Source organism: Bos javanicus, chromosome 21, assembly GCF_032452875.1.
Source record: "Bos javanicus breed banteng chromosome 21, ARS-OSU_banteng_1.0, whole genome shotgun sequence".
Lineage (NCBI taxonomy): Eukaryota > Metazoa > Chordata > Mammalia > Artiodactyla > Bovidae > Bos > Bos javanicus.
This window is the reverse complement of record NC_083888.1, coordinates 21,868,239-21,892,056: the sequence shown is the minus strand read 5'-3', so window position 1 is coordinate 21,892,056 and position 23,818 is coordinate 21,868,239. Positions and strand designations below refer to the sequence as shown.

General features: G+C 49.6%; 1 protein-coding gene and 1 long non-coding RNA gene across 5 annotated transcripts; one reads left to right on the top strand and one right to left on the bottom strand.

The window, feature by feature from the left end:
* The first annotated feature begins 61 nt into the window (after nucleotides 1-61).
* WDR73 (WD repeat domain 73) lies at nucleotides 62-15,488 on the top strand. Its single transcript, XM_061394026.1, has 8 exons — nucleotides 62-1,033; nucleotides 1,779-1,846; nucleotides 2,155-2,243; nucleotides 4,214-4,302; nucleotides 4,915-4,979; nucleotides 10,750-10,914; nucleotides 11,227-11,586; nucleotides 12,725-15,488. Exons 1-8 carry the CDS (start codon nucleotides 993-995, stop codon nucleotides 12,958-12,960), a joined length of 1,113 nt encoding a protein of 370 aa, XP_061250010.1. The 5' UTR covers nucleotides 62-992; the 3' UTR covers nucleotides 12,961-15,488.
* On the bottom strand, nucleotides 10,440-23,210 carry LOC133233916 (uncharacterized). 4 transcript variants are annotated; one of them, XR_009731915.1, is made up of 4 exons: nucleotides 21,881-23,210; nucleotides 19,522-20,025; nucleotides 18,221-18,308; nucleotides 10,440-12,199 (listed from the first exon to the last, which is right to left on the bottom strand). It is a non-coding gene; the product is annotated as an uncharacterized LOC133233916 (long non-coding RNA). The 4 variants fall into 4 exon arrangements; XR_009731914.1 differs by lacking the exon at nucleotides 10,440-12,199 and adding an exon at nucleotides 15,583-16,319 and having other exon boundaries at nucleotides 21,881-23,209; XR_009731912.1 differs by lacking the exon at nucleotides 10,440-12,199 and adding an exon at nucleotides 15,811-18,050.
* Between the last annotated feature and the right edge of the window lie 608 nt (nucleotides 23,211-23,818).

Here is a 23,818-nt window from a genome sequence, read left to right as displayed (position 1 = left end):
GATGGGAGGGAAAGGAGACTGGAAGATCCAGTGTTCACTGAGATGGGGCTGGCCGCAAAGAGCCCAGAACACTCCGTGGCACCAGCCTGGAACTGATTCTGGGCGTCTGCTCATCCACTCATTCGCAACAGGTACTCACTCAGTGCCTGCTGGGATGCCAGGTACTCTGCCAGCCGCCTTTCTCCTCTCGCCGCTGCCACCTACTGGCAGAGGCAAGTCTCTCCTGTTTCCCACCTGTAAAAGGGAACTGCCTACACGACACGGGAAGGCTTTGCTTACCTGATTTTATCTACTCGCCAAGGTTTGAGGGGAGTGCCCAGCGCTTACAAAGGAGAGAGCTGAGCTGGGATCCAGACCCCAGTGTCCCCTTACTCTCTTCTCTGGCCTCGTGGGACTGACTGTTAGCAAATAAACATACAGGACACTCTGTTATAGTTGAATCTCAGATAAACAATGAATAATATTTTTGTATAAAAAGATATCCTAAATATTGCGTGGACATAACTTTTTTTTTTTTTTTTGGCTACACTATGGCACGCGGGATCTTAGATCCCAGACCAGGGATCAAACCCTTGCCCCTGCATTGGGAGCACGAAGTCAACCACTGCACGGCCAAGAAGTCCTTGCATGGACATACTTAAAAAACTACTCGCTGTTTTACATAATATTCGAATTTAACAGGGCGTATTTTATCGGGCCTTTTCCTCTGATCTGCAAATACACGTTCATAAAACCAGCGTGTATTTGCTCCCTCAGGCCCCGTCTGGAACTGACATCCTGGGAATCCCTGACTTTACGTCATTTTTCCAAGAGAGTTTATCCGGAGAACCCCAGACCGAGCCTGGCAAAGGAACGGCAGGTCTGCGCCTGCGTTAGGGCATCTCTGGGCCCGCCCCCCGGTCAAAGCAGGCCGCGCCCACTCCTCGCGAGAAGGCCGCGCCTGCCCAGGAAAACTCAGAGGCGGAAATAGGATACCGGAAGCTACTGTTGCCATGGAGCCCGCGGAGGACTGGCTGGTGGAGTCCTTGCGCTTGTAAATCGTGTGGGCTTGGGACGTGGAATCTGGGCCAGGGAACTGGCCTGGGGGCCGACGGGCTCGGGGTGGAGCATGCGGGGAATCCTGGTGTGGGGCGGGACCTATACGGAGGACTTCGTCTGGGCCTCGGCTCCCGCTTCTGGGAAATGGCACCTTTCTGTGTGTGCAAATTGTGTGAAGTAGTGGTTGGAGCCGTGCTTGTGGGGATAATAATAGCATAGTTTTTGTTATATAGTGTTAGTTGCTCAGTTGTGTCCAACTCTGTACGACCCCATGGACTGTAGCCGGCCAGCTCCTCTGTCCATGGGCTTATCCAGGCAAGAATACTGGAGTGGGTTGCCATTTCCTTCTCTAGGGGATCTTCCCAACCCAGGGATCCAACCCAGGTCTCCTGCATTGTAGTCAGATTCTTTACCACCTGAGCCACCAGGGAAGCACGCGACCATTTATTTTGCACCAGCCTCTGAGTTAAACCTTAAAGATTGTCTCGATTCCGCACACCAACCTTGTGAATTCAGGGTACTCTGGGAGTTCCATTTTACGCATGAGGACGATGCTCAGGGAAATTGTGACTGGCCTGGTTCCAGTCACACAGAGGGTAAAATATGTAACAAGGTTTGATCCCAGTTCTCCTTGATTCCAAAACTTGGGCCCCCAACCACCGAACCATGCTAACATCTCATCTTGAACAGTCGTAAAAGTGCCATGCATCAATATGTGACATCGTGTCTCTGTCATTCAGGTACCAAGATTTCCATGCATTCGACCTCTCGGGAGCCACTCGAGTGCTTGAATGGATTGGTGACAAAGGTGAGATGCCCTTCATGACCCTGAAGGAGATGGAATCCCACTCCTGAAGCTGGGACTCAAGGAGCTCAGCATAGAGGGACCCAACCATTTCTGAGAGCTTGAGGGCCTCTTGGTCACTTGCAGCAATTTCTTGTTCTATCAGCATTATATTTCTATCTAGCTCTCTTCCAATCCCCCAATACGAGGCTGCATACCAGTGGCAAAGGGGTTTAGTTTTGCTTTGGGAGATATGGCAGAGTGTCTAGACCCAGCCATGGTTCGCAATCTTTCTAGCAGTTTGTCCCAGCATATTCTGCTTCTTTTTCCAGGAATCCTGGTTGCTGGCTATGAAAGCCTGAAAAAAAATGAGATTCTTCATCTCATACTGCCTCTCAGACTTTCTGTAAAAGAAAACCAGGTAACTTGAAATATATGTGCTGAATGTATGTGTCTGCTTCTACTCATTTATTAAACCTTTATGGAGCTCCTATTGTCTACTAAATATTTTCCCGGGTACTAGAGAGAGATAAGGCGATGGCATCCCACTCCAGTACTCTTGCCTGGAAAATCCCACGGACGGAGGAGCCTGGTAGGCTGCAGTCCATGGGGTCGAGAAGAGTCAGACACGACTGAGCGACTTCCCTTTCACTTTTCACTTTCATGCATTGGAGAAGGAAATGGCAACCCACTCCAGTGTTCTTGCCTGGAGAATCCCAGGGACGGGGAGCCTGGTGGGCTGCCGTCTATGGGGTTGCACAGAGTCGGACATGACTGAAGTGATGAGAGCAAGAGAGAGAGAAACTGTAAGCACTGGGCCTGCCCTATAGTCTAATAAAGACAAACAGATATGCAGAGAGGTAAGTGCTACAGAAAGTCCTGTGATTTACAGAGGGCTCCTAGAGCAAGAAGTCAATTATACTTTATCAAAAATAGATTTAGGGGGAATTCCCTGGTGGTCCAGTTACAACTCTGTGCTTCCATTGCAGGGGGCCTGGGTTCAAACCCTCGTGGGGGTAACTAAGATCCTGTAGATGTGAAAAAAAAAAAACAGATTTAGGGAGCTATTAGAGTATGGAGGGTGGTTAAAACCTTAGAATAATTAAGATCATCTCAGATGAATGTGTAGTGTATAGCGTTAGAAGAGATGATGGTTAAAGACAGAACCTCAGGGAGGGCATTTGAAGAATGGATGGAGGAAGATGGACCCACAAGGAATACTGAGAATGAATAGTGTTCAAAGTAGAAGGCATCTCAGAAACGGCCAGCGATCCAGAAGCCAGGAGAAAAGAATGTGTGATGAAAAAAGTTGATGGTTGCCTAATGTCACTATGAAATCATTCAGACTCATCAGCTAGATCAGTTCAGCTTTTGCTGCCCTCGAGTAAATTTCTTCCTAGTGCTCTTGTTCTCCCTCATCTCCACCCCTCAGGAGCCAGGACCACACCAAAATCAAGCCTTGATAAGAGACCTGATTTACCTCTCACCTCACCCCTGAATTTTCCTCTTTTCTCTCTTTTTTAAAAAAATATTGGTTTATTTGGCCACGTTGGGTCTTAGTTGTGGCACTTGGGATCTTTGTTGCCTTACGTGGAAATCTTGTAGCATGTGGGATCTTAGTTCCCTGACCGGGGATTGAACCCATGTCCCCTGCATTTCAAGTCAGATTCTTAACCACTGGACCACCAGGCAAGTCCCTCCTCTTTTCTCTTGTGGCCACCTCCTTTTCCCCTGCTTCTGGTTCCTCACATGGAGATAGTAGTCCAGCAGCTAAGAGCATGGACTTTGGTTAGACAGACTTGGGTTCAAATGTGTAACATAACCCTTGTGTGACCTTAGAAACATTGCTTAAGCTCCCTGTACCCTAGCTCTGTCATTTTAGAATAGGGATAATTATAGTGTCCACGTCACAGGGTGGTTCTAAGAATTCAACGTGATAAAGCTCTAAATAAGGTGGCTGGCACAGTGAATACTGGATGATTGACAGTTGTATTTTTACTGCTGGAGGAACCCATCTAACTTCTGGTGGGAGGTGTCAGGAGGAACGGGGCTGTGTTTGTCTGCTGATACATTCCAGTTATTTCTCTGATACGCTGTTAAACCTCTGTGACTCCCCTAAGCAGGCTTGGAATATAATGCTTTCACTATGGAGAAAGGTTAGAAGAAAGGCCTTGGGTGTGCAGGAAAGAAAGCCATCTCTGTAGGCAGTTGAGACCAACATTTATTATACAAGTAACAGTGGCCAGAGGCCCTGCTCAAGAAGCATCGTTACCACCTGAGTGGCTTCCAGGGTTTCCTGCCAGGCTGGGATATGGCTCCTCACCTGGAGCTCCTCTGAAACACTCCTTTGGAGAGCAGCCCTCTCTGATCGGCCACCGCTTTGTATTTTAGGGCTTATTCCCTGAAAGAGATTTCAAAGTACAGCATGGAGGATTTTCAGATAGGTCTGTCTGTGATCTGAAGCACGTGCCAGACACCAGGTAAGGTCAGCTCTGTCTGTGACCTAGGTCTTCCGTTCCAGATAGAGTGGCTGCAAATGGCAGGGTGATCCTGCCTCTTTATCACCACGCCTCACCCTCCGCCCTCAGCACAGGGGCACATGGACGGGCTGTGCGCACACACAGATCTGGAATACAGAGACACTAGCGCTCAGTGGGGTCTTGGTCCCTCACAAACCATCTGACTACTGTAACCCACAGATCAGTAGTGTTGCTCCAGGGCATAAAGCAGAAGGGATGCTGTTAGTTTTTCAGAGAGCCGATGGTGGGTGGTTGGGGCTCACAGCTCGGTTGGCAGAGGCCGAAAGCCCGTGGGTGAGGGTTCGGTGTTCGGGCTTCCTGCTGGGTCCTCTTGGACACATCATGCCAAGCGGCAGCCAGGGCTCAGTCCCACGGCTGTCGCTGGAGGGGATCAAGCCTACCCCTCATCTGCTAAATGAGGGTGACTGGTCTTGATGACCCTCCTTGCTGTAAGCTCTCCCAATCTGGGGAGTGTGGGATCCCACGCTGAGTGCGCTGGAGAGGGAGAGGCTGGGGGGTATGTGGGTGAGCTCCCCACTGTCTGCACTGAGGTTCCCTGTCCATCCTAAATAGGTTGTTGGTGACCAGTGGCCCTCCCGGGAGTTACCTGCAGGTGTGGCAGCTCGCAGAGGACAGTGGTGAGTGACTGAATTAGTGGGGGATGAGGTTGTAGGAAAGCCTGTTTCTCCCACACCCCTTATCCCTAATCTGAGCCGGTTAAGAAGTAGACTCAGAGCCGACTGGGAATTAAATGGAGAATCTATAGGCACTTCCCTGGTGATCTAAGATTCCGTGCTTCCACCACAGGGGACACAGGTTCGATCCCTGGTCAAGGAGCTAAGATCCTGCATGCCTTGTGGCCCCCAAAATTTATTTTTAAAATGCAGTATCTGCTTTAACACAGCAGAGATGAATTAGCAGCCAGAGCAGTGCACACAAGCCGCTCATGGAGCTTCCTGTAGCTTGCTTCAGGAATGGAGCTCGCCAACCCAGTCAGAGGCAGGGCGCCTGGTGAGCGGCGGGCCTCTCCCACGGGAAGGGGCTCCATGAGGGCAGGGAGGTCGCCTCTCTGTCCAGCCATGCTGCTCTCAGGGAAAGGAAACAGCGAGCAAGAGGCCGCGCCGACCTACGGCAGACGGAAAGGCGCGGGAAGCATTTGCACTGTTCCTCTGGGAGTGGAGGGGCTCCCTTGGCGCATCCGCTCCAGCGGCGGGTTTGCGGTTCCCGTCAGGCAGGCACCAGCCCCTTCCATCCCTCCTTGGGTGGGAGCATTGTGGGCCAGCATGGACTCGGGCCCAGAGGCACAGGCAGCCTCCCTGGGAACTGCCCCTTGGCTCCTGTGGTCTCTGCCTGCGGTTCCCACACTGCCTCTCTTGGGTGCTTCCCAGAAACCGGCTGTTTGCTCCTCCCCCAGCCCCACTGCTGCAGGAAGGCAGTTCTGGTCCTCATTTGGGTTTTGAGGTCACTGACCCTGTGGGCTTTCCTTTGTTGTTTCTTCCTTGTCAGTTATCTGATGCTGTAGCTTCCAGGTGTCTGAATATACTTATTTATAATTACGATTATTTTTTCATAATGTTATTGAAATTCACCCATTTTAAGTATACAATTCAGTGAAATTTTTTTTAATAGTAAATTTAACAAGTTGTGCAACTACCACTATAAGTCGGTTTTAGAACATTTTTATGTCCTCAGTAAGATCTGTCATGCCAATTACTAGTAATCCCCTTGCCCACACCCTGCTATCTGTCTCTGTGACAGATTTGCCTTTTCTGCATGTTTCGTATCAGTGGACTCATACAGCATGTGGTCTCTTGTGGCTTCTCTCACTGAGCATAATCATAGTCCTTTTGTGGTCTGCCATGTCATACAGTGTCGTAACATGTATCAGCAGTCTGTTCCTTTTTAAGGCTGAACACTGTTCCTTCGTATGGATGTACCACATTTGTCTATCTGTTCACCAGTTGCTGGATCTGATTTCTGGCTATTAGGAATAATGCTTTTAAGATCATTCATGTACAAGTGTGTGGACCACGTTTTCCTATGTCTTGGATAGATATTAGGAATGAAATTGCTGGATCATGTGGTGAATTTATGTTGGGTTTTTCAGGGAACTCCCAAACTCTTCCAGAATGGCTTCATCATGTACATTCCCACCAGCAGTGTATGAGGGTTCCTGTTTCTCCATGTCCTGCACCAACATTTGCTATTATTTGTCTTTTTTTATTAAAGCCATCGTAATGGATGTGAAATTATATATCACGTGGCTTTGTCTGCAGTTTCTTGATAACTAGTAGTGTTGAGTGTCTTTTTAATGTGCTTACTAGCCATTCATGTATCTTCTGTGGTAAAATACCTATTCACATCTCAATGAGGGTGTTTTGTTATCCACTCCCTGCCAGCAGGCTGAGGTAATATGCTGTCACAGGCCCTTTGATATTCTCATTCCATTGTGCATTTTAATAGATACTTGTTCAGATTAATCAACAATCTGTAAGATGTAACAGTAATATTAGTGAGTATATATTATATTCCAGTCACTGTACTGATCACTTTCCATGTGTGAACTCATTAAATTCTCATGAGTCTGAGAACAAACTGTCCAGAGAGGCTCACTTGTTCCAAGTGAGCTACCGTCACAAAGATGGTAACAGAACCAAGACTTAATTCTAGTCTGATTTCAGAGTCTGCTTATAATCATGCCTGGTGGCAACTATTAATTGTTGTTTAGTGGCTCAGTCGTGACTGACCCTTTGTGACCCAACAGACTGTAGCCCACCAGGCTCCTCTGTCCATGGGATTCTCCAGGCAAGAATACTGGAGGGGGCTGCCATTTCCTTCTCCAGGGGATCTCTCTGACCCAGGGATCAAAGCCATATTTCCCGCATTGGCAGGTGGATTCTTTACCACTGAGCCACCAGGGAAACCTGCCCATTTTTTTTGGTTGGATATTTTGTCTTTTTTGAGTTATGAGAGTTCTTTGTACATTCTGGCTACAAGTTGTTTATCAGATGTATGTTTTGCTAATATTTTCTCCTTGTCTTTCATTTTCTTAATAGGGTCCTCTGAAGCATAAAATTTTAAATTTTAATGAGGTCCATTTTATTATTTCTCTTAAGGATGGTGCTTCTAGTATCATAACTATCTTACCCATAGATTTCCCCCATGTTTTTTTCCCCAAAAAGTTTTATTGCTTTAGCTCCAACATTTAAATCTCTTAGAGTTAACTTTGGTGTGTGGTGTGACTGAAGAGTTTAAGCTCATCTCTCTGCCTGTGAATGTCAGGTTTTCCCAGCACTATGGGTCAAGAAGCCTGACCTTTCTCCACTGATCTGCTTTGGTGTGTTTGTTGAAAATCAGTCGACCGTGAATGTAAGGATTTATTTCTGGACCCTCCATTCTGTTCCCGTGATCACTGTGTCTGTCCTTACACCAGTAACTGATAGTTGTTTTTTATGTTTCTGTAAAACTAGGCAGTGTGGGGCAGCGGTGGTTTAAAACTGGGGTGGGGGGCACCTTTGGAGCTGCCTCCTGTCCTGACACTGCCTAGGGTACCGGGTGCCACAGAGAACCTGCAGCCCCAGGCCCCGGGGAGCTCGGCCCAAGGAGACATGCCCTGGCACTCTCATATGCCAGTAGGAAATCAGATAATTATCTTCCCCTGGATATTAGTGCAGAATATTCCATATCTGGGCAAGTCTGGCCAGCTGTTTATGTAGATACCTAAAAGTGTGTTTTCCAAGGTCCAGGTTTTGACCCACAGCTTTGGTGTCTCAGAAACCTGATTTTGTGGCACACCCAGAGCAAATCTAATCTGTTGGTAGGGCTGGATGTAGTGACCAGACTTGGAGAACCGCTGTATAAACCAGAATGCCCTTTTATTAGTTTATAATGAAAAAACAAGTATCCCCAAAGATGAAGTATTCCAGATCCTTATTCTTTTCCTATAGAAGACCTAACCTAATCTCAGGCTGTGTGGTAAAGATAAGCATAGCAAGAAGAACCAGCTCAGAGGCTTCCAAATGGCATGGCTATAAGCTGTCTGTGAAAGTGAACTCGCTCAATCATGTCTGACTTTGCACTCCCCCCATTCATGGGATTACCCAGGCAAGAATACTGGAGAGGGTTGCCATTTCCTTCTCCAGGGGATCTTCCTGACCCAGGGATCAAACCCAGGTCTCCCACATTGTAGGCAGACGCGTTACCGTCTGAGCCACCAGGGAAGCCCAAGTTCTCCCAGGCAGAGAGTATAGACCTTCCTTGTGAAGGCGTGGCTCCCCAGGCCTAGGTGCTGTCCAGGCCCCTGGAGGTAGGGTCTGTGGCTTCTCTCAGCTCTGGGGCTGAGGAATCTGCTGAGGATGTCTTTAGATGAAGACATGTCTAACAGTGTCAGCCACCTGTCTCCCGAGGCCTCCACTGAAGTTAGAACCTTCAGTCTGAGTGGCTCTTCCCACCCCTCCCCCCAGAGGCTGCCCCGATTTCTGTGCCTTGGTGGCTCAACAGCGCCCTCTCATGGCCACCACTTTCCTTTCACCCCGGTAATACATTTGCTCAGTATCTCAGGTCTGGAGCCATTCTGACTCCTGAAGGAGGTTGCTTACAGCTGCTGTGACCTGGCCTACTGGTTTAATCTTCAGACACAACCTTCTTGCTTTCTTCTTTTCAAATAATATTTATTTATTTATTTTGGCTGCATTGGGTCTTAGTTGTGGCATGCGGGATCTGTGTTGCAGTGCCTGGGCTCAGTATTTCGGTGCACGGGTTTAGTTGTCCTGCAGCAAGTGAGCTCTTAGTTCTCTGCCCAGGGATTGAACCCACATCCCCTGCATTAGAAGGCAAAGTCTTAACCACTGGACTCCCAGGGAAGTCCCCACTTTCTTTTATTGCCCAGTTCTTGGAGGTGCCTCACAGCATCTTTTGCTTTGACTTCATAGTAATTTTTCCTTTCAGTTGGTTTGGTGAGGGTGGTGTGCTTTCGTAGAGGGGGTATTTTTCCCCTGAGAGAGGGGAGAAGGAGGAGGAACCTGCATTTCTTTCCTGTTGCTAACTGTGGAGTGACTGTCCAATCAGCAGCTCCAAAGCTTTTGTCTTCCATTGCATCTTTGAAATCGGCCTTTGATGGCTTTCCCTCAGCTGCCTCCTTCCCTGCCGTTGGGACAGATCCCATCTGAGAACGCCTGGCCCTGAGGAGGTCCTGGGGGATCCCTGCCAGGCTCCCTGGAGTCTGTGGAAGGGGAAGAGGGAGCCATCTAAGTGAGGCCCTGGATCGTCAGGCAGGCTGGGCTGTTTGAATCTCAGCCTCACTGGCGCCCCTAGAGACATGCTGGGCCTGAGGCTCAGCTGTGGTGTCTGCTTTGAGCCCCCCCCCCTCCACCCACCCCCCCGCAGTCCCTGGGGCAGCGCAGTTATGTTCCGCAGGTCTGTACCAAGGCACCGAGAGCCTGTGGCTTGGGGAACAGGGCTTGGGGCCTCTGCAGGCAGCCAGGCCCAGCCACGCCCTCTGTGACCCGTGTGTGTGTGTGTGTGTGTGGGCCCGGCCATGCCCTCTGTGACCCGTCTGTGTGCGTGTGTGTGCATGTGTGTGTGTGTGTGACAACTGTCACAAGGCAACAGCTGTCACGTGCTCGCTTGATCAGCCGTGGTGGTGTTTTTTCTCTCATCCATCCCTTCTTCATCTAGAGTGTAAAAATACAGATCTCCATTTTCTTCAGAGAACCTGGAAACCAAACAGTGAGCCCTCTCTAGGAGCAAGAAAATAGAAAATGGAAAATGGGTGTCTCCCTTTAAGTAACAATAGCGTGTACAGCACACTGCTTGTTCTAAACTGTTATACATGGAGATGGCAGAGGATGGGAACCTGCCTGCTGTCCAAGCAGGCTGAGGCGAACAAAGCTAAAGTCTGATTTAGCCTGAGGTCAAGTGTGTCGATGTTCAGTGTAAAAAAGACGTGGACTTTCTTGCCCTGTTTACATTTGAAGACATCTGTGTTGTAACGTTCACCTGTTAGGCTTCAGTAAACAGTGTGAGGTCACGGGACATGTCTTTGAAGAAATCATGTTACTTCATGAACTCTTCCTGTTATAAACGACAGTGCCGGTGTGTTCTTTTCTCTTCCTTTATTTGTTCTCCACAAAACTATAAAAAGCCAGAACTGCTTGGCGGATTTGGATGTGGCTGTTGTCATTCATTATATCCAGTTTGCAAATAGTTCGTAAGACAAATCACAGAGAAATGGCAGTGCTCCTGACAGTTCCAGAAATGGAAACACAGCACACAGTTATTGCGTCTCCACATCTTCCCTCGCCAACAGTGAGCTCCTTTTCTCCCCCGACCTTCTGCCTGGCCCTTACCATGTAATGTTGCAGACCTGCCTTAACATTCTGGACTTGAGCCTCTCCCACTTCCCGCCAGATGTCATCAGAGCTGTTAGCACCATTGACGTACACGAGCGCGAGGAGCCTCTTTGGCCCAGGGTGGCCGTTTTCCCATCGGTGGCACCTGGTGTCCTCCACGGCACGAGGCTCAGCAGCCTGAAGGTGGTGGATCTACACTCACAGAAGACCATGTACACCTCAGGTACCACAGGCCTTTCCAGCTCCTCTGCCCCCCAGCCCTGCTCAGCCACACTGGAATCCAGATTCAGCCCTGTGTGCCCACTGCTGGGGAAGCGAGGTGAACGAGAGACAAGGCCTGGCCACAGGGGCTCCTGTTCTGGGTGTGGGGAGGTGGTCCTCAGAGCAGCACCCAGCCAGCTGGGTGCATCTGCGAGATGAGGGGCACCAGAGATGTGGCTCGCTCTGCCTGCGGCTGGTGGGGAACTTACCCGTCAGCCGCACCCACCAGCCCCATCTGATTGCAGCAGCTTTTCTCACAAGCCCCGTTCTCCAGGTGTCAATGACGACGATGTGCTAAGTAGCCTGCAGGTCCTGGACACGGACACCTTCGCCTTCTGCTGCTCCTCAGGCCGCCTGGGGCTGGTTGACACCCGCCAGAAGTGGGCCCCGTCAGAGAACCTCAGCCCCGGCCCTGGGTCCACTGGAAGGCAGTGGTGTGCAGAAGCTGGCGGCCGGGGCCCTGGGCCCAGCATTGCCCGCCTTGGCTCAGACGGGCAGCTCTGTCTTCTCGACCCCCGGGATCTCTGCCAGCCTGTGAGCTCAGTCCAGTGCCCCGTGTCCATGCCCAGCCCTGAGCCAGAGCTGCTGCGAGTGACTTGGGCCCCTGGCCTGGACAACTGCTTGGCCATTTCAGGTACTGCTGAGAGGACTTTGTCTCTTCGTCTCTCTCCCAGGGGATTCTCAGGTGCTTGGGAGGGAGCCCACAGCCCCATAATAAATGTGGCCCCAGAAAGTACAGTTGTCACAGAAAAGCTCCTAGTTCTCCAGGTTCGTGAGGGATGGCCCTTCCTCATCCTGGCTACCAAACTTCATACGTGGGTAGTGGGCCTTTCCTGTTCCAGCAGGAATTCGGTTCTGAGGTTGGTCCAGAAGCCTGCAGGTGGTACAGCACCAGAACAGCCATGGGCTGAACCAGGGAGAGGTGACAGGATCTCGGGTGCCTCTCAGGCTACTCACTTTTAGAATTACAGCAAGCCAGCAAGGTCAGCAGACTCTTGGGTCTGTTCTGGCAGCATCTAGCTGAATGAGGGTGTGCAATGAGGTATCTTAAAGCCCACGGAAGAATCCTCTGAGCAGGGAGAGGCTGACAGTAGTTGAGAGAGCGGGAGAGGCTCATTGATAACAGTCGGCTCCAGAAAGAGCAGGAGACATGAGCCAGGCTGGGGTAATTCTCTGTAGGTGTCTCTGGGGTATTTCTCTCTCTCTAGGTGTCTCTGTTTCCCCCATCAGGTAGGAGACAAGGCCATCTGCTGGGAGGGACCCACATGTGGAGGGTTTAGAATTGGGGGTTAGCAGAAAAGGTTTGAAAAGTCTCTTTACCCTCAGTTTCTTGGGGAAAATAATAGTACCTATTTCATGGGAACTTCCCTGGTGGTCCAGTGGCTAAAATTCCTTGCTCCCAATGTAGGGGGCCTGGGTTCAATCCCTGGTCAGGGAACTGGATCCCACATGCTACAAATAAATATATAAACTTAAAAAAACAAAATACTACCTACTTCATATAGTCGTGAGGGGTAAAAGAGAGAGAATTCAGAGTTAGCCTCGGGCCTGGCACACGATGGACAGACCACACATGCTCATGAGCATGTGCTCTGTGACGCCATCAGCCTGTTGACATGGCTGAAGTCGCGTGTCACGTGCCCTTCGGTTGGTCTTTAAGTACCTCATTAGTGTCGGATTCCTCCCCCTCCAGCCTGTTTGGTTCCACAGAGCAAATTATAAAAACAGTTTGAGAGATACAGCGTCAACACTCTTCTCTTGTTTTTCCTCAGGGTTCGATGGGACAGTCCAGGTCTATGACGTCACGTCTTGGGCTGGACTGGGGCGCCAAGTAGAACCTCTCTTCACTCACAGAGGTCACATCTTCCTAGACGACAGTGGGATGGACCCTGCCCCGCTGGTCACCACCCACACCTGGCACCCCTACAAACCAAGGACTGTGTTATCGGCAGCCAGTGACGCCTCTCTGCATGTGTGGGACTGGGTGGACCCCTGTGCCTCTCGCTGACACCAGTGTCTTTCAGCCCAGGCCCTGGGAAGCTGCTGCGGAGCAAGGAGACGGATTCAGGCGACCGCAGACAGCCCTGCTACCAGCTCAGTGGCTGAGAGCAAGTTAACCAGCCTGTCAGCCCACCCCAGGTTCTTTATTTGTAAAATGAGGCTGGTAATAACTACCTGGCAGGGCTGTTGGGAAAGTTAGAAGTAACATATTTTAAAATAACTGCTAGAAAAAATAAAATAACTGCTAGGATGCATGGCACAATAAATATTTGGTAACCGCTCTTAGCTCTGGAAGCCCCATTTCTCCCGAGTGCAGAATGGCAGTATTTTACCCTGTCCGTGTTCACAATATAGAGAATCTGAAGAACAGGTTTTGTGAATTCTTCTACAGAACTAAAATGTATTGTGGTGTTGTATTAGCTGCTCAGTTGTGTCTGTCTCTCTGTGACCCCATGGACTGTAGCCTCCAGGCTCCTCTGCCCATAGGATTCTTGAGACAAGAATACTGGAGTGGAGTGCCATTCCCTCCTCCAGAGCATCTTCCCTGACGCAGGGATTTAACCTGGGTTGCCTGCATTGCAGGCAGATTCTTTACTGTCTGAGCCATCGGGGAATAGTGGCAAATAAACATAAAAAATGTCAACCCCAGTAGCAATGAAGGAAATAGCAATTTAAAAGAAGATTAAAAAAAAATATTACAAGGGAACAAAATAACATAAGACTTTGTATTTCAATATAAATGCCATTCTTTCACCTAATGCGGTCATCAGACCCCTGCATGTATGTTCAGTTCAGTCACTCAGCTATGTCCGACTCTTTGTGACCCTGTGGACTGCAGCACGCCAGGCTTCCCTGTCCATCACCAATTCCCGGAACTACTCATACTCATGTCCATCGAATTGTGGATGTATGTGGTAAAATCAAGAACTGGGCAGCCAGGATTACGCACCCAGAGAGGGCTGCTGCATTTGTGACTCACACTTGAAAGTTGAGGACCTGGTTTTTCTGAATTGATGGAAAAACCCTTGAGGAAAGTTCTCCACAAAAGAATGTACTGTTTTCTCAAAGTTTTACTCAGTAGTTGAATTTCTGGGACATTCAGGTATATTGATCCTAACCTTTCCTTGATGCAAAACTTTACTTGTGTGTGTGTATAGAAAGTTAGGTTCTCAGTAATTGTAAAAAGGCTTTCCCCTCCATCAGTGATTTTCAAATCTTAACATGCATCAGAATCACCTGGTTAAGACACAGACTGCTGGGCTCTGTTCCCAGAGTTTCTGATCAGTAGGAGTGTTAGCCAGGTTTCCCAGGTGGTGCTAGAGGTAAAGAACCTGCCTGGCAATGCAGGAGACATGGGTTCGATCCCTGGGTCGGGAAACTCCCCCAGAGGAGGGCATGGCAACCCGCTCCAGTATTCTTGCCTGGAGAATCCCATGGACAGAGGAGCCTGTTGGGCTACACTCCATGGGGTCACAAAGAATTAGACACGACTGAGCGACTTAGCCCTCTGGCACTCAGGAGTGTTAGCCGGGGTGTAGTCAGAGAAGCAGACCAGTACTTGTGGGAGCTGGGCCCACAGTCTCTGTAAGGCTGCTGTCTTTCCATTTATCCGCTGCTGGAGCCTGGGGCCCACAGGGCAGATGCTGGGGGCCACCACGGGAGATCCCACTCATGACAAAGGTCATGCGGAGAAGACCTGACAGGCAAAGGCAGATCAGGACTCGAGGGATTCCCTGGACCTGCTCGAGCATCTACCCCGAAAACAAAATCTGTCTACTGTTTATTATATTATGCCTTTCACCAACTCTTCTGACATTAACAGGGGCTATCCCCAACCACCTTTCTCTGAAGAAAATCAACTTAAGGCTCTAGTTAATAAGTCTCCTGGGCTTGAAAGGAGCATTTTTACTTTAACCCCTCTGTTACTATTTTAGCTTGCTTGACAGGTTTATCCATCCTCTTGCAACTAACACACATGATTGTTCACAACACCCCAAGCATAAACTTCGAGCGATAAAAAAAAGCTTTATTAGAATAATACTATATTGTTGAGCCAATGTTTGCTACTGAGTTTCCTTGTCCTTTACCCAATGTGCGCCTGGGAGTGCATTAGCTAGTATAGTTGGTATGCAAGAAAACAAGCAGTAGCCTTGGCATTAGCAATATAAGACCCTTGAGTTAGTAAGTTCTTTCTTTGTTGTAACCCACTGCACCTCTGCTCCATAAGAATGTAGCTCTGTTTCCTGAGGAGGACTGCAGATTGGGAAGATAAAGGGAAAGCAGGTTTTCTGGTTGACCAACCTTTATCAAGAAAGAGTTACAAAATGTTAACAGGCCACAGGGCCAGAAGATGCTGTACATAAGACCCTTGTTTATGAAAAGCTATGCAGAAAATGTCCTGGTTTCAATAAAGGTAAAACAGATGTAATGTTGAGCTGACTCTGCATGACTTTGTGTCTTTCACTTATGGAAATGTGTAACTCGGGGTATAAAAGCTCCCTTTGAAAATAAGGCTGCAGACCCGGCTTCATCAGAGCTTGGACTCCCCGTGTCATTCTTTCTCTCTCTCTTTCTCTTTTTTCGGGCTGATTCCTCGGAGCACAGAGGCTCTCTGAGTTCACTTTTTTTGCCCAGGCTTCTAAGACCCAATCGAGGAGGCGCTCTGCGTCTCCACTCCAGAGAGAAGGCACTCTGCGTCTCCACTCCAGAGAGAAGGCGCTCTGCGTCTTCGCTCCATCGAGAGGGTGCCTGTGACCTCCATGAACACAGCAAGTGCTGTGTCAGGGGCTTTATTGCCTTTCTGTGTAAACCAAGGAATATCAGCCTCTTTTTCTCTCCTTTACTTTCTCTCTTGCTGAGGGTATCCCTGAATCCTGCTGGGGCTGGACCCCGGTAGGCAGACAAGATGGGGAGGGTAAGGACCAGCTGGAACCTGTCAGTTCTTGATGCAGGTCACCTTCTGGAGAAGCGGGTACAGTCTAGCACTGAGCTAACACACCCCTGGCCCAGGGTTGGGAGAAGCTTAAGGAGGATCTTGGGAAGATGGCATCGCTGAAGGTAGCTAACCAGCCACGTGCGTGAGTCACACCGCTGCACCTGCCCCATCTCCTGAGCGTGGAGCCAGGATGGCTGCGGCTTCCCTTCTACCCACCACTTCTCGCTCAGAAAAATCTTCAGTGGCCTACTCTACCTGGAAACACAGGGGGTGAACTTGGGCATGTAGTTCTGCCCAGACAAGTCACCACATTAAAAAGTCAACTTGGGCTTCCCTGGTGGTCCAGTGGTTAAGAATCCTTCTTTTAATGACACTGGTTCGATCCCTGGTCCAGGAAGATTCCACATGCCACAGGGCAGTGAGTTTGTGCTCTGCAACAAGAGAAGCCACTGCAATGAGATGCCTGCACACCGCTACTGGAGAGTAGCCTTCATCCAGCAGTGAAGACCCAGCATAGCCAAAAAGAAAAAGGAACCTCCAGTTTGAGGGTGGGCTTGAGAATTTGCAGTTCATTTAAGCTCCCAGGTGATGCTCAGGGTGCACATCTGTGGACCCGGCTGAGGAGCACCGCCCTCCACGCATGCCCAGCGGTACTTCTGTACAGGACCCAATCCAGTTCAACCACGGGCATCAGCAGAGGAGCCTCAGCAGTGTGGGGTATCCCAGGCAGAGGGAACAGCACAGAAAAGACAGAAGTGGGAGAAGGTGCAGCCCCAGCCTGGGAAGCAAAGGAAGTTGGAAATACAACTGGGAACGTGGGCTGCAGCTGATCTGCAGTGGTCCCACGTGCTGTGCCGAGTTGAGCAGGGAGTCCCCCAAGGGTTCAGGTGCCGTGGGATGAGTGGGTGAGGGCCTCCTCCAGGCAGGAAGAGCCGGGGCATGTGATCCAATGCTCACACCTGGGGCAGCACATCTTTACGGTTCATTTGTTGTCCTGGGTTCATTTTGGTGTAACCAGTCAATAAGTGGGTCAGATTTTCTCTGCCCAGTGTCACTTCTTAGACTTGGGCAAAATGGATGCCATGAGTTAAGCCAGACACAAAAGGAGAGATACAAGATTCCACTTACATGGGGAGCCTAAAACAGACCAATTCGTAGACACAGAAAACAGAATGGTGACCGCCGGGGGTGGGGCGGGGGGAGGCGGGAATGGGGAGTTACTGTTTAATGGGCAGAATTTCAGACTGGGATGATAAAGTTTTGGAGTTGGATAGTGGTGATGGTTGCACTTAATGCTCCTGAATTGTACACTTACAAATGGTTAAAGTGGTAGATACTATGTTATGTATATGTGTCCGTGCATGCTAAGTTGCTTCAGTTGTGTCTGACTCTCTTTCAACCTTATGGACTGTAGCCCACCAGGCTTCTCTGTCCATGGGATTCTCCAGGCAAGAATACTGGAGTGGGTTGCCATGCCCTTCTCTAGGGGATCTTCCCGACCCAGAGATCGAACCTGTGTCTCTTAAGTCTCCTGCACTGGCGGGCAGTTTCTTTACCACTAGCGCCAGATGTTAAAGAAATACCATGAGGGCAAGATCTAGATACAGAAAGAAGGAAGTGACTATTACTTTTAAGACAAACTATCAATCTTAGTGTCAAGGAAAACAGTGCCTTTCATACCTCAGCTGTGGCTTGCCTTAAACAAGGAAGGAGATTTGGGTAATATTTTGCAGGCTGATGACATTTTTAAATACTTATTTTTATTTATTTATTTGGCTATGCCAGGTCATAGTTGCAGCATGCTAACTCTTAGTTGCGGCTGGTGGGATCTAGTTCTCTGACCAGGGATTGAACACGGGCTCCTTGCATTGGGAACACAGAGACTTAGCCACTGGACCACCAGGGAAGTCCCTATTCTTCAGTTTTGACAGCACATGGGAATCATCTGAATTGGTCTGGGGACATGTACCTGTTTTGCGAATTAGTCCACAATAGTTTAACCCTACCTTGTGCCTTTCCTACCAACCAGGCCTAAAATTGGTAACCACACCTTACCTACTGGGACCAATGATGTCTCACTCATGTAAGGAACAGTGTCACATGCTTTACTGTGGAGTTTTATAAAACCTGCCAACCAAGGTGCTTCTTCTCTTTGGAGGTGCCTGTTGAGGATCCCACAGATTCCTGTGCTCAGCTTCAGTTTATATGCCACACCCTCCCAGGGAAAGCAGCTGTACCCTTTTATCCCACTTCCCGTACTGTAATCAGGGGGGGGTTCACACCCACCCAGAAGGGTCCCTTCTCCCTCCCTCCCTCCACTGCTGCTGCTTACCGCTCACTCTTGTGGGAGGCTCCCAGTTCTACTTCGGGGCTACGATTCATTTGGTCTTCTGGTCTGGCTGTGACATCATCACCATGACCTGGAACAGATACATGGATTCTATGCTTGCTTCAGATGGATGTTTAGGGAACCCAGTACTGATCCTGAGGATTCCTTCTCTGAATCCCTGTTCAAGCACTGGAGAAGGTAAAAATTCTGTAGGCACTAAAAATCATCCTAAGACATAAAGAAGCAAAGAGACAGGAGGGCTTCCCTGATGGTCTAGTGGTTAAGAATTCATGTCAATGAAGGGGACACGGGTTTGATCCCTGGTCTGGGAGGATTCCATACGCCACATAGAAACTAAGCACATGTGCCAAAACTACCGAGCCCAAGAGCCGCAACTACTGAGCCCCTGTGCTCAGAGCCCATGCTCTGCAAAAAAAAAGGAAGCCTGCACACAGCAACGAAGACCCAGTGCAAACAAAAATCAATGAATTTTTTTTTTAATCCTAAAGAAAAAAAAAGGCAGAGGGGGAGCTCAGTCTTATGTAGATCACTGCAGAGGCAGTAAGGAGGGTGGGTGTGGAAGACACAGGAGAGATAATATCTGGAACCCAGGCCCACTGCAGTCTGTCCACCCAGCTCTCCTGGGGCTGCTTCTGCTCACTTCTAGGCAAAACTGACAACATAGAGACAACAGCCTGCAGCAAAAAAGCCATTTTGCAACAGGACCCAAAAGTTCAATGAAGTTACTAAAGCCCAGTGAAGCCCTTTGCTTCAGGCTGGCTCCTGCTGAATGAGAGCTATTCTCCAAAGGGAAAATAGCTTGTGCATGTTCCTCCTGGATCAGAGAGGTGCTCACTCTATTTTAAGCAATTTTCTTATTTAACGGCAGGGACCAACACTCAAGAGTACCCAATATTGTGCATTCTCTGAAGAGTCAGTCTGAAAAATGGAAGGGACTTCCCCGGTGGTCCAGTGCTAAGACGCCATGCTCCCAATGCAGGAAGCCTGGGGTTTGATCCTTGGTTGGGGAACTAGATCCTACATGCCCCAACTAAGAGTCTGCATGCCGCAACTAAGACCCAGCACAGCCAAGTTAATTAATTAATTTAAAAATGTTTAAGGAAAAAGAAGAGTCAGTCTGAAAATGGAAGGGAAGCTGTAGCTACCAGTCCCAGGTATTGAGCAAATTCCACATTGATACCAAGAGAAAAGTTTACACATCATCCATATACTGCTGGCAACCCAAGGTGGCTCTCTCACATTCCTCTACTTTAACTACTCAGAACTAAGTTCCCATATCTCACCTGCAGCTGCTGTCTTCCAGGTTCTCTTTGCAAATCTTCCACCAGGGCCACTGCCTCCTGTCCACTCTGTGGATGCTTCTGTCTAACCCAGATCTGGATCTCCTGGGGAAGGACAGCCAGGAACGATTCTAGGACTAGTGACTCTAGGAACTGCTCTTTCGTTTATCTCTGGTCTCAATCACGATGACCAAGCTTCCAGAGTTGGATGAGGGACTCTCAGAGTCCTGCTGCTTCTCAATAGCAGAAATGCCAAAAGCACTGGCAGGAGGTCTCTGGTCCAGGGACATTCCCTAGAAGGAAAATTTCCTGCTCCCTGTGGGAATCTTCTTCCAGCTTCATTATTTGAAGTCCTTCTTGTACTTGAGTGTGGATTTGTTTGTCCACAGCTACAGCCATTGTTCAGATCAGAGAGAAACCCTGCAGCTGTGCTCTGAACTTCAAACCTCTTCCTTCACTTCCCTGAGAAGCCACATTCAGATAGGAATTGAAGTAGAACTTGAAATTCTAGAGCCAGAGACATACATTACAGAGTGAACTCAAGTGAAAACCACAAGTGTCAGGAAGCATTTAACAGGAGGCTTCCTGTGTGCTGTTTTGGATCTGTCAGGAATTCTCTGTTCCTTATTAATTCCTGAATATTCAGGAATTAAGAGGAGAGACAAGCCTCTCCCGGGACTGAGGAATCCAGGCATTTCCTTCGTTAGTTTTTCTATACAGTGATAAGTACCCTCTTCCTTTTTATGAACCATATGGTAAAAGTGGTTATTTACAACTCTCTCTTTCATATGGATGACCTCACGTTTTCTTGATAACTTGTAAGTTTTGACTTTATCTCTGCTGAAATAGCTATCTTGTAAGACAGTATAAATACCTACACAGTGTTGAATAAAACACCTTTGCTCCATCAGAACTCTGGTCCCCGGGTCTTTCTCTTTCTTTCTCTCTCAGGCTATTTCTTTGGAGTGCAGAGGCCCTCGGAGTTCACTTTCCTGCCGGGGCTTCTAAGACCCTCTGGAGAAGGCGCTCTGCGCCTTCACCCCACTGAGAGGGCGCCTGAAGCCTCCGTGAACAGAGCAAGCCCCGTGCCAGAGGCTTTATTGGCTTTCTGCGTAAACCAAGGAATATCAGCCTCTTTCTCTCCTTTACTTTCTTATCGTTGACTCCGGACCACCAGGTTCCGGTCCATTAAAGGACCTCAACACACAAGGTTAGCCCAGTAAGACTGAGGTGATGAAAACAGTCTTCCTGTTCCTCCCCACACCCACACCCTGCCTGTGCCATGTCCTGATGCCCTGTGGAGTCTGGCCCTCGGTCACTGGCTTCCCCTCTGGGGAGGCAGGTCCAGAAGTTTGACAGGAGGGGTCAAAGGCTGGTGATCTGGCTGGAAAGTAGGGGAATGTGAAGCTGTTTTGCATACCAATTTACTTTACACCAAGAAAATGCCAGTTATCCACACTGAAGAATGAGGATGGGCGGATGGAGAAAATAGGAACGAAAAACTGCCCACCCTCCCAAGCCACTGGTCTTCAAAGTGTTGCCAAGTACGTGCGGTCTGAGAGCCAGACGGGCACCCAAGGTGGCAGCACCTTGGAGAGCAGCGCCTGACTGGAGCCCGCTCTAAGCTTCGGAGGTTCGGAGGTTCGATGGTTCCAGCCCTCAGCTGTCCTTCCCACCGGCTGGGTTCTCAGATTGGAGGGGGGTGGGGCGCTCTGGGGATTCCTTAGTTCCGGCATCATAACTCTCCCAAACAAGGAGAACTACCCTGGTTATTAAGGTTACAAGGTGTGAGAGCAAGGATAATGTGATCACAGACTCAAAGGATGTTACCGTTGGAAGGAAAGTTGAGATACTCAGGTTTCCACTCCCTCAAAGCTCCCAGTCGGGCTCAGAGACCCCAGGACCTTGCCGGAGGACACAAAGTTGGCCGGAGATGGGCAGTCCGGGGACGGCGGACGGGGTGTCTGACCCGCAAGAGCGGGACTTTCACCGGAAGGCTACTTTGCTCCGCGGGCGACTTTCTCTGGAAGCTCTATGGGGTAAACGCAGGCCCTGCGGACGGAGCTGCCTCGTCGGCTACGGAACTACACTCGTCCCCGCCGGGCCTGGTGGACAGCGAGAAGGAGGGCGCCGCCAACATGAGGGTCGCATCCTCCCCCGCGGTCCGGACCGAACGGTCGGACCCCGGGTCTTCGCCTAGTCACGCCCAGCCCGTGTGGAGAGCCCAGACCTGAGGTGAGAACCGCTCCCGTCCCCCGAGGCCCTGTGACCACCACCGGGGGCCTGACTCCGCGGCACCTTCTCTGTGGCCACACACAGTCCCTACACGACACTCCCACCCCGAGAAAGGACCGCAACATACCACATTCGGACAGCGACTAAACCCCGGAAGCGGAAATGCAAGCTTCTGACAGACTCGGGCTGGCTGAACTACATTTCCCATAGGCCTCCGCCAGCGTCTGCCGACTGACAGCAGCATTAACCAATAATCTTTCGGAGTGGCTTGGGCGCCGTTTACCGATGCGAATCATCGATGACGGGTGGGACTTTCCTACAAGGAGATTCGGGGTTGCTGAGCCACAGCTGTAGTCCACGGAAGTTGGGAGGTTGCATCCCTGCGTCGCTTCTCCCACCCCCGTGGGAATCTGGGGAGGTGGCGGCTTCTTGCCTTACTCCGCCTGGAGGCGTTACTGAAACAGAGGGACCTTGGCAAAGCATTTCCCTTACAGCTGAAAGCGGGTGTTTATCCCTATTTAATCCTATTATACAGGTGAATAAACCCTGGCAGCTTGGACCCAGTTCTCAGGGTGGCGCTGAGACCCCAATTCAGATGTTTTGCCATTTAAACAAAGTGCTTTTCTGGCTGCCCACTGTAGTAATGCTTCACCACTATCCTCCCCTTTGCCCCCCTCTCCCCATGGTCCTCATTTCCCCAGTGCACAGTCCTGGGTGATTCAAGATGACTATCATTGAGCTTATTCGTTTAACAGTCCATTGTGGAGCATATACTTTGGGCCAAGAAAAACAGTTCCTCCTCTTGAGTGCAAACTGGCAGAGGGTGCACTTTATAAAGTGGAATGGTGAACAACCCAAGGAGCTCCAAAGCAGTAAGATTAAGTGCTAAATGGAGTAGCTTTCAAAGTAAATGACTGGAAAGGAAGTACTAGAGAGCAGCTGGGAGAACCCAGGAGGAAAAAAGGTGCACCCTCAAGGAAGAGGGTGGGGAAACTATACTTTATACCTTTGCTATTTCTGGCTGCTCCGCATGGCATGTGGGATCTTAGTTCCCTGACCAGGGATTGAACTGGTGCCCTCTGCACTGGAAGCATAAAGTCTTAACCACTGAGCCACGAGGGAAGTCCCTCTCAGAATATTTTATCTAATTTGGTTCTGACAACAAATTTTGTGTAGTAGGTCTCACTCCCTATTTAACACATGCTGTTGCTACTGCTAAGTCGCTCCAGTCATGTCTGACTCTGTGTGACCCCAGAGATGACAGCGCACCAGGCTCCCCCGTCTCTGGGATTCTCCAGGCAAGAACGCTGGAGTGGGTTGCCATTTCCTTCTCCAATGCATGAAAGTGAAAAGTGAAAGTGAAGTCGCTCAGTCGTGTCTGACTCTTAGCCACCCCATGGACCGCAGCCTACCAGGCTCCTCCGTCCATGGGATTTTCCAGGCAAGAGTACTGGAGTGGGGTGCCATTGCCTTCTCCAATTGGGTCTTAAAATTCAGTGGAAGGTGGGTGAAGATATTATTTCCCCCCAGGAGGGGCAGCCTGTGGTGGGGTATAGGACAAGAGGGGCTCTATCTGTAGAGTCCTAAATCCAGCTGCAAGTCTGGATCATGGAGATTTCTTCTAGCCCCTTGGTTCTTAGGAACAAGAGTTCCAAGAGGGCTAATGTGGAAAACTCAGCCCAGCACTTTCAGGGTGCACACACACCTAGCTTTCCAACCAGCCCAGCCTAGAAGTTCCACAGAGCTGCCTCAGGGACCAGCAAAGAGGGGCAAAGACCCAGCCCAGGAGAGAGCTCTGGTTCCCATCATTCAGTCATCAGAGCATCTCTGCTTTTACCTGTTCTTTTTAAAAAATAACCTTAAAAGTTAATTTAATTTTGGCTGTGCTGGGTCTTCGTGGTGGCACTCAGTATTGTGCAGCACTCTCTAGTTGCTGCACAAGGGCTTCCTGTTTCGGCAGCTGCACATGCAGGCCTCTAGTTGTGGCTTGTGGGCTTAGTTGCCCAAAGGCTGTGGCTCCCTGCTCCCCACTAGGCTCTGAAATCTTCTCTCAAAATCTGAGCAT